Below are 10,257 nucleotides of genomic sequence, written 5' to 3' on the forward strand. Positions count from 1 at the left end.
GACAGGCAGGGGCATCTCTGAGTTCGAGGCCAGCCTGTCTACAGAGTGAGTTCCAGGACAGCCAGGGCTACACAGAGAAACCCTGTCTCGAAAAAACAAAACACTTCATTCACTCTTTTACTCTTGTTTGTTTTGTCTTTTGAGACATGGGCTTGCTCCTGTAGCCCAGGGTACCTTCACACTATCAGCTGCTGCTCTGGCCGCCTGGTGACAGTGGGCCCCATACTCGGCTTAGGCAAACTGCTGCTCCCTTCTGGCTGCTAAGATGGCGGCAGGGAGACTGAGTGCAATCCACATGACGGAAGGCAGAACCAACAGGCTGACACAGTTGTCCTCTGACCCCCAGGAGTGGGCTGCGGCTCGTGCACAAACACACACCAAATAGAGGGATAAATGTCATGTTTAAGAACCTATCTTTTGTGAAAGAGCCTAGAGAAAAGATGGTTTAACACCCCCCACCCCCAAGCCCGGTAGTATATGCTCAGTAAAACCTTGTGAGCGGTTAGGATGGGCCAAAGCAACAAAGTAAAAGAAACACTTGGGCAGGCCACATTCGGCCTAGTCAGGGTTGGGCACATAGCAGGTGCCTTTTAATGCACACTTGAGGTGGGTAGGTTGATATGGGAAGGTTTTCTCCGGGAGAGAGCCCTTTATGGTAACTCTTGACTGTCAACCAGTCATCAACAAACGTCCCAGAGACACTGCGCTGGTGAGGAAGCTGAGGGTGCGCTTCATTTCCTCATTTTAAAAAGGTTTTATGAGGCTGGAGGGAGCTGGCAGCAACCCAGAAAACAGGACATGGGGCCTGTCGGAGAAGCTGCGCAAACACCTGCGGTCTCGGCCGGCGCCGGCGGAAGCAGCGCGGGAGGGGCGGGAGGCCGGGTTTTCCCGGTAACCCGACCCTTAGGAATGCGGTCGCCCCACGGGCCCTGCCACCTGGGGACGGTGCCCACAAGCTCTGCCCTCACACTCCAGGGACAGTCCCCTCTCTGCCTCAGCCCCTACCAGGGGCCCCCTGTCTGTCTTCCCGGTTTATGAAGCTGATCATCGGTTTCTGCCTGATCAAGGAAAGACTGAGAACACAAACTAGAAAAGTCAAATTTATCTTCGCACTGTGGAAGGGTTCCCCGAGAGCCTGGGGATTCGAACACAGGCCCACGAGATTTCAGGTTCAATGTGAAGGGTGCACAGTCTCCATGCTGGGCCATGCGCCCTGTACAAGTCACTTCCCCAGACACTGACCAGGGAAGACAGAAGCGAAAACAGAATCCAGAGTGGGCGCTGTTTCTGCCACTGACCCGCACCGCCTCCAGTCCAGCCCCCCCCCCAGACTTTTTGAATCCCCCACTCCTTATTGCAGTTGTTTAGAAAGTTTAGTAGGAGTTTTTCCCCGAGGCTAAGGGCACCCCAAGACCAGCAGGTTAAGTTTCTCCAAATAATAAAACTGACTGATGGGGTGTCGAGATGGCTCTGTGGGTAAAGGCTCTTGTTGCCAAGCTGAGAGCTGACTTGAGTTCACAGGACCCACATAATGGCAGAGAACAGACTGAAAGCTGTGGTCCCTCACCAGTCTCTCAACGAGCCCTTTTCCTACAGAAATGCAATAAAAAAAGAAAAAAATCAGTCCAGACAGGCTGCTCCCGCCTTTAATCCCAGCATTCGGGAGTCAGAGGCAGGAAGATCTTTGAGTTCGAGGCCAGCGTGGTCTACAGAGTGATTTCCAGGACAGCCAGGACTACACAGAGAAACCCTGTCTCGAAAAGCAACCAAAAATATTCAGGTCTTACTATTTCTTTACATTCTACATGCCACTACAAAAGGCTCTCCTTGCCTGATAGGGAAAGTGAGTCTCAACAAAACTCAATTTGGTATGCAAGCCTGCCTAGGGAAAGGTCCCCAGTCAGCTCAAACCACCGCCTCCAGAGCGCCCGACCATCCCCCACCCGCCAAGGCCAAGTCCCAAGGTCAGGGCGGAGCCTCGCGCGCTTCGCCAGCTCCGTACGGGCCCCGGGGAGAGGCGGGCCTGGCGCCGGGGGGCTGGCTGGCCGCTGGCCAGCACTAGCTGGCTCAGTCGTTTGGCCGGGGCGGTGGGGGGTGTTGGGGTGGGGGCAGGCTGGGATATGGCCCGAGAAGCGCAAAGCCCGCGTGTGTGGCGACCGGAGAGTCCACCCTATCTTTCTGGATGGTCACTTGCCTACAAAAGGGAATAAAACCTGGGTGTGTGGCTCCCTGAGGCAACAACTGGGCAAGGCTCGGGCGGGGACCCTCCGAGGCCGCAGTGGCCTGGGCAAAGGCCCTGAGGTGCAAAGAAGCTCCCATGGGGGACAGGTCGGAGAGGGTCACGGAGGCGGGCTGAGACTCCTCTCTGGTCTCCGGAGGGTTTGAGTGTGCAGGCACTTGTTGCTCCCACCTCCTCTACCACCGTTCCCAGCAAACAGAAAAGCCTGCATCAGGCCTGGTGGCACACTGTACTAATTAAGAGGGTAATTACCAGCGCGGATTCTCATTTGCAGCCTCCACTCTGGGACCCACCTCAGGCCCTAGCAGAGTCAGGAGTAAAAAAACGTGTACCGCCATGGCTGCCCAGAGGCCTGGCACCCTAGTCCTGTCCTTGAGAGGAACAGATGTGTGGTAAACGCCTGTCCTTACAGCACAAGGAAGGCAGAAGGGTCACTTCTCAAGTCTAGCCTGAGCTCTAGAAAAATCCTGTCTCAAAACAACAAAGGCAAAACCAAAACCAAAACCCCACAAGCTCACCCCAGAACTTCCATACATCACCAGGAGTCCCAGGTGAATGGGTTCCAGCTTTTGCACGGTGACCTTTAACTCCAGCACTTAGCAAATTCACATCTGTAAATTCCCAGCCAGCCCCAGCTGTAAGGTGAGAGATCCTTGCTCAAGACACAAAATAAAACTCAACAAACCCAACTCAAATCTCATGCTAAGATGAGGTGATGGGCGCATCTTTCACACCGACCAAGGCAGTGAAATCGCCCTCAGTCCTCGGTCAGCTGGGGTACAGGATGTCCTAATAACTGAAATCAAGGCACAGTGGCACATACCAGTCATCCAGAAGCCCGAGGTGGGATTTTGGGGAGTTCAGGAGGTCATTCTGGGCTACAGTGAGATTGTGTTTCAAAACGGCCCAATCCAGGGCCATGTGGTAGAAAGTAAAGGTGACTGCACCCAAGCCAGGCAGCCTGAGTGCCACACAGGGAGGATGCCAACTCTTCTCTGCCCTTCCTGGACACACACACACACACACACACACACACAGATACCTACACAAACAGACACACAACCACACGGACAAACACACCAACATGTAAAATAAAAACCGAGATCTGTAGGCCGAGGTTAAGAGACTCAGGCCTGTTATTGCCACACTTGGGAAAATGAAACGGGGGGACGGAAGTTAAGTCCATGACTAGCGGAGTCTAGAGGATGAAATCCTGTCTTAAGATAACCCGAAACAAAGATTTTAAAAAAACGTACAACTGATGGCTGCCCTGGCTGTGGTTGGACTCCACACATGCCATCCTCAGTTTCCCCAAGGAAAAGGCGGGAGAGGTCAGCTTTTAGGTATCCGACTCCACCCCGTGAAACTGACAGGGAGCCAAGTAGTTGTGGGGACTCTCCAAGAGACCCTCCTCTGCCTCCCGCTTCCTGCCCACACCTGCCAGCGCCTGCCAGCTTCTGCCAGCTCCCAGCCGGAGGAACTCTGGTCGGCGCCCGGCCCCCGAGGGGCGTGCCTTCGGTGGGCGTGACGCGGGGCGTGGCTTCGCAGAGGGCCCGGGTTTATGAGGCCCGGCACATCTCGCCACAGAAGTGCCAGAGACGGGGGAGAGATAGGCGCACAGGTGAGGTCCAGTCTGAGAGACAGAGAGGCAAGATCCAGAGGGAAGTAAAGCGGGGAGGAGGAAGAGAAAGGGAGGAGAGGCGAGAAACTGCAGGGTAGGGACAGAGACTGCCCGGCGATCCAAACTGGGCGTGGTGACCCGGCCAAACCGCGTCCAGCCCCACCCCCATGACGTCAACCCACAATGCAGCGCGTTGTTGTGCCATGTAGCGAGCGTCGCTCTTGGCAACAGCGGCCGCCACCAGGCGAGGGCGTCCCGCTCCCGCCCCTTTATGCAAATCAACGACGTCACCTCGCGCCAATGGCGAGCGGGGGCGGTGAGCTCATCGCGGGGGCCGAGGCTATAAGAGTGCGCGCGGGCGGCGCGGGGCAGAGCGGCCGGCACCCGAGCCGGTCTGTACGGGCAGCGGACTGGGGGGCATACGGGGCCCCCCGGGGAGGCCGCGGCCACTCCCCCCGCCCCGGGGCCGAGCGCGGCGGGGGAGGTGGGGATGGAAACGCCCTTCTATGGCGAGGAGGCGCTGAGCGGCCTGGCTGCGGGTGCGTCGAGCGTCGCTGGTGCTACTGGGGCCCCCGGCGGTGGTGGTTTCGCGCCCCCGGGCCGCGCTTTCCCCGGGGCGCCCCCGACGAGCAGCATGCTGAAGAAAGACGCGCTGACGCTCAGCCTGGCGGAGCAGGGAGCGGCGGGATTGAAACCAGGGTCGGCCACTGCACCTTCTGCGCTGCGCCCCGACGGCGCCCCCGACGGGCTGCTGGCTTCGCCGGATCTTGGGCTGCTCAAACTCGCGTCGCCGGAGCTGGAGAGGCTGATCATCCAGTCCAACGGGCTGGTGACCACTACCCCGACCAGTACGCAGTTCCTCTACCCGAAGGTGGCGGCCAGCGAAGAGCAGGAGTTCGCCGAGGGCTTCGTCAAGGCGCTGGAGGACCTGCACAAGCAAAGCCAGCTGGGTGCGGCCACCGCGGCCACCTCAGGGGCACCCGCGCCCCCCGCGCCCGCCGACCTGGCGGCCACCCCCGGGGCCACGGAGACCCCGGTCTACGCCAACCTGAGCAGTTTCGCGGGTGGCGCCGGGCCCCCTGGGGGCGCGGCCACCGTGGCTTTCGCCGCGGAGCCAGTGCCCTTCCCGCCGCCCCCGGGCGCGCTGGGGCCGCCGCCACCTCCGCATCCACCGCGCCTGGCCGCGCTCAAGGACGAGCCGCAGACCGTGCCGGACGTGCCGAGCTTCGGCGACAGCCCTCCGCTGTCGCCCATCGACATGGACACGCAAGAACGCATCAAGGCGGAGCGCAAGAGGCTGCGCAACCGCATCGCCGCCTCCAAATGCCGCAAGCGCAAGCTGGAGCGTATCTCGCGCCTGGAAGAGAAAGTCAAGACCCTCAAAAGCCAGAACACAGAGCTGGCGTCCACCGCCAGCCTGCTGCGCGAGCAGGTGGCGCAGCTCAAACAGAAAGTCCTCAGCCACGTCAACAGCGGCTGCCAGCTGCTGCCCCAGCACCAGGTCCCGGCGTACTGAGCCCGAGCGCGGGGCGCATGCGCGGACTAGCTGCGGTGGGGGGGCGCCCCGGACTCTTTCGAGACTCGGTGCCCCCGGACTCGACAAGCCGGACCCCCCTTAACTCTGGATGGGGACCCCGAGCGCACGACCCCCGCCCTCGCGCCGCCTCTGTACCCCCAGTCCTGCGCGTGGCTGCCCCTTTGTACCTCCGAGTAGGGGCTCTAAGGGGCGCGCAGCCTCACGCTCTGCCTTTTTTTTTTTTCCCCCTTTTGGAAGAGAGAACGGGAGTGTCCGATTCCGCCCTATTTATGTTTCTACTCGGGAACAAACGTTGGTTGCGTGTTGCGTGTGTGTTTCCTTGTGTTGGTTTTTTAAAGAAACGGGAAGAAGAAAAAAAAAAACTCTCCCTCCTCCCCCCGCTCTCTCTCCTCCTCCCGACACCATCCCCTCTCTTTTTGTTTGGTTTTGTTTTGCTACGAGTCCACATTCCTGTTCCGTAATCCTTGGTTCGCCGGTTTTGTGTTTTCAGTAAAGTCTTCGTTACGCCAGCTTGGCTGTCCGCCTCCTTCTTCCCCCGCCTGGGCTGAGGGTGGGCGGGGCTGGCCCTCTCCCATCCCCCCACTCCCTCCTCCTCTAACCTCTTTCCTCCCCTCCCCCAGCGAAGGGGGGAGCGCGGCGTGGGCGCGGGCTGTGCCTGCACATCTGCTGCGCAGCGAGCGCCACCTAGGTGCACGCTGTCGGCCCAGGTCCAGGTGGCACCGGGACGCGAGGCTCCTGGACTAGCCTATCAACTTAGCTGCTATATCCTTTGGGAAGAAGAGTGACTACATGGGAAGGGGCAAAAGGAAGTGCTCAGAAGCTTGGGGCCTCCGGGATTCATCCATACAGAGTAGAGACGGGCTTGCCGCCTGTGCCCACTAGATTTTATTCGCCTTTGTTGGTTTCAGAGGGTACCTCAGACCCAGAGCCTTCTCTGCAAGTCTATGAAGTGGGAGCCTAGAATCATGTAGGTGCATTGAGAGATCTCCCTGACACGCCCCCTTCTCGAAGCACCTGCTGTCCTATTTTGAGGAAACAATATTAAGCGAAGTAAAGCAATTGTCTTGAGTCACACAGAATCTTTATTTTTGAGACAAGGATACTCCATGTAGTCTTGACTGTTCTGGAACTTTCTATGAAGACCAGGCAGAGCTCCCCCTGCCTCTGCTTCCTGAGTGCTGGGGTTAAAGGTATGTGCCACCACACCTGCCTGTTGCATTCCGTTTTCAGTGCCCTGGGCTTAGAGCAGATTAATCAAGGTCGTCCAGCTCAGCCCAGTGGGAACATCCGACCCTAGGTCTCCCCTCCCCTCCTCCATGTTATGTATACAGTTTCCTGTCAGCCCTGGGCTCTGCTGTTGAGACCCTGGGTGTCACTGTGGGTGATAGGGTCACATGGAAGTCCCAGTGGGTGCAGGTGTCCCTAGACAGCCCTGCAAGCCGCTGAGTGCCTGCCTGCCCACCCTGAATGGAACTGTTTTGTGGGTCCAGTTTGGTGGTTTTGGCATCCTCCTAACATTTGGGAGGCTGAGGCAGGAGACTCCTAAATCCTAGACCAGCCCGGGCTACAGACCCTGTCTAGTAAGACTAAGGCTAGTAATGAAAAGGCTTAAACATAGGTCCCCTGGATGCTGGGATGACAATCTAGTTCACACAGTGTGAGGATGGAACCCAGGGCTGAGTTTCCTGGGTAGGCACTCTCCTGAGCTTTAGGCACTTAAGAGTCCCAGCTTGGGTACCACGGTGGAGCTTTGCAGCAGCTATGAAAGCTATACTCTTCCTTTGTGGGCCTCTTATGTGCTATGAAATGGGGGTTCCCCTCTTCCCTGTCCCTCTCAAATAGGGCTAAGATTATTATTATTATTATTATTATTATTATTATTATTATTATTATTTTGAGACAGGGTTTCTCTGTGTAGCCCTGGCTGTCCTAGAACTCTCTCTGTAGACCAGGCTGACCTCAAACTCGGAAATTCTCCTGCCTCTGCCTCCCAAGGGCTAGGATTAAAGGTGTGCACCACCACCGCCCAGCAGGGCCAAGATTATTGTACCCCTATTACACAGCAGTGGCCCAGGGAGGGCAGGAGACCTGTTCCACAGGCTGTGAACAGCACAGTAGAAATTTGAACTCTGACCTCCTTTGGCCCTTGAAGTGTTGGGATACCATGTATACCAGTGTCTGCAGTGTTCTGCTTTGTAGTGTTAGATGGAGTCTGGGTCTTTATAAAGATTTGTGTTGTTGTTTGAGATGATGTCTTACTGTATAGCCCAGACCGACCTCGAACTCAGTTTTTCCCACCTCTGAGACTAAAGGCATGTGCCACCGCAGCAACCCAATGAGGTTTTGTTGGTGTTGGGAGTGTCCAGTCAGCTGATCAGAGCCAGGCTGGGCACCGCAAGCCTGTGACTCAAGCACTTGCAATGTAGAGGCAGAAGGGCCGTGAGTTTCAGTCCAGCCTGGGCTACATAAGGAGCCTATCTCAAAACACCAAGCACTCCTGACAGCTTATCATGTGCCCAGGGGCCTGGGCTCAGCGTTCTGTCCCCAGCACTGAAAGGCTGGTTCTGCAATTCAAGTACATTTCTTTCTTTTTTTTTTTTTTTTAAGATTTATTTATTTATTATATGTAAGTACATTGTTGCTGTCTTCGGACACACCAGAAGAGTGCATCCAATCTCATTACGGATGGTTGTGAGCCACCATGTGGTTGCTAGGATTTGAACTCAGGACCTTTTTCTGAAGAGCAGTCAGTGCTCTTACCTGCTGAGCCATCTCTCCAGCCCTCAAGTACATTTCTTTACCTGAGTCTCATCTAGCACACGGGCTAAGACCACCATATCCAGGCCCCAAGGAAACAATAGGCTCACTAGAAGTGCTCCAGCTAAGAAAAGAAAAAAAAAAAAAAAAAAGAAGAAGAAGTGCTCCAGCTAAAGGACAGAGGAGAGAAGCAGGGAAAAGCCACAGGGTCGTGTCTGCTCCTTGCATAGAGGCCTTGTTCTAGTAGCCCCTTGGCCAGGCGAAGTGGTTCTGGCTTGAGCCTGCTGTGCATAGGCCAAGGTGTGTGTCAGCCTTGGCTGGAGCATCTGTGACTCACGTTGGGTATGAGCCCAGCCTGGGGAGGTGGCCCAGAACATTGGCTTCACTCCATCTACCCCCTCCTAAGGCTGTGGCTCACAGTGCATGCCCATTTTTTTTTTTTTTTTTTTTTTTTTCTACACAGGGTCTCCATATGTAGCCCAGACTGGCCTGGAACTCACCAACATCCATAAACTCTTGGGTACTTAACTGTCGCAGGCCATATGAGGCTTTGCACGTGTCTTCTCCTGCCCTCCAGGAGATGTCTCCAGGACATCTTGGAGGCTCAGCAGCTATGTCAGGTGGTGACAGACCTCCTTCCAAACACAAGGGTGGGAGGGCTAGTTCTGTGCTCAGAGCCCTAATTTTCTTTCCGTGTTGGACTATCAGGACAGCTCAGATCCTCTTGTCCTGTCAGGGGCCACAATTCCAAGTTCTAGAACCCTTTCCCCTACATGCTGCTGGGGATTGGTCGGAACTCAGCTGGAGTCATAAAGACATTTGGGTGCCTGGGTCCCAAGGCTGGCTTTCAGGGCTGGTGGCTTCAGCTCTGGGGATAGGTGAGTGGACTGGTGAGGGTACCACACACTGTCACCCAGCTCTTGCCAAGAATGTCTGTGTCCTCTGGACTGCGGTAGGTAGCTAGGCCCTCAGAGATTGTATTTGGGGTCCCCTAAGCCCTCGGGCACCAACCCTGTGAGCCTGATTTTCTTCTCCAGCACCAAGGTAGGGTGGGCTTGCCGTGTGACTAAGAGAGCAGAGCGTCTCAGAGGTGTTCTCACAAGCGTCCCTAGACGACTGCCCTGGGGCCCCTCTCCGCTCCCCACCCCATAACCTTGTTTCTCCCCCTCCGCAGCACTCTTAACAGGCCCTGCATCACCTGGTGGCGTTCCTTTTCTTTTTTAAACAGGGCCTCATGTAGCCCAGGGTAGCCTTGAACTCACTATGTAGGTAGGGTGACCATGAATTGTTGTGCCCCCCAGCTCCCAGGGTCCGAGTCCCACTTTCCCTGTGACATGAGCATCATGGTCTGATGACAATCGCTGATTGTGAGCCCGCTGACAGCTCCTCCCAGCATGCTGGGGTTTTGTCTCACAGGTGTCCCCATACACATGACTGTTCTGGAGTTTGGATGAAGAAGGTTTGGGTTGCAGAGGTCACAGAATGGGGGCTCAGTTGCTGAGCCCATGCTGGCTCGTTGTTGAAGCCAGGGGTGTCTTGAGGGCCTGGGGGACACGGTGACCGCTCCAGGACTGAGGACACCCCTGGAACCTGTCCTGAAGGAGAGGTCTGGTGGTCACCCTTGTTGACTGGCGTCAGTGAGCCAGGCTCTGCTGTGGACCCTGTAGTGACCGTGGACAGGTAACTGCACTTCTGGGACTCGAGTTTTCTTTCATTTTTATTAGACAGGGTGCTACTATGTAGCCCAGGTTAGCCTGGAACTCAGAGAACTCCGTCTGCCTCTGCCTCCTCAGCACATGCCTGGCACCGTATTGTTTTTTGAGATAGGGTCTCACTGGCCAGTGGCTCACAGCTCGTCAAGACAGATTGAGTACCCAGTTCCAGGGACCTTGCCTTTACAAACTCCAGAGCACTGGTTTATAAACAGGAGGTTTTTCATCGTCGTCGTCGTTGTTGTTGTATAAGACAGGGTCTCACCAGGCATGGTGGTGCACGCCTTTAATCCTAGCACTTGGGAGGCAGAGGCAGGCAGATTTCTGAGTTCAAGGCCAGCCTGGTCTACAGAGTGAGTTCCAGGACAGCCAGAGCTACACAGAAAAACCC

The 10,257-nt window shown here is 56.2% G+C and overlaps 1 protein-coding gene across 1 annotated transcript; it reads left to right on the forward strand.

Annotated features, from left to right (window-relative positions):
• The first annotated feature begins 3,048 nt into the window (after positions 1-3,048).
• On the forward strand, positions 3,049-5,906 carry Jund (JunD proto-oncogene, AP-1 transcription factor subunit). Its single transcript, XM_021219036.1, has one exon. The coding sequence runs from the start codon at positions 4,351-4,353 to the stop codon at positions 5,374-5,376; it is 1,026 nt and encodes a 341-aa protein (XP_021074695.1). The 5' UTR covers positions 3,049-4,350; the 3' UTR covers positions 5,377-5,906.
• The last annotated feature ends 4,351 nt before the right edge of the window (positions 5,907-10,257 follow it).

Source organism: Mus pahari, chromosome 19 (assembly GCF_900095145.1).
Source record: "Mus pahari chromosome 19, PAHARI_EIJ_v1.1, whole genome shotgun sequence".
Taxonomy (NCBI): Eukaryota; Metazoa; Chordata; class Mammalia; order Rodentia; family Muridae; genus Mus; species Mus pahari.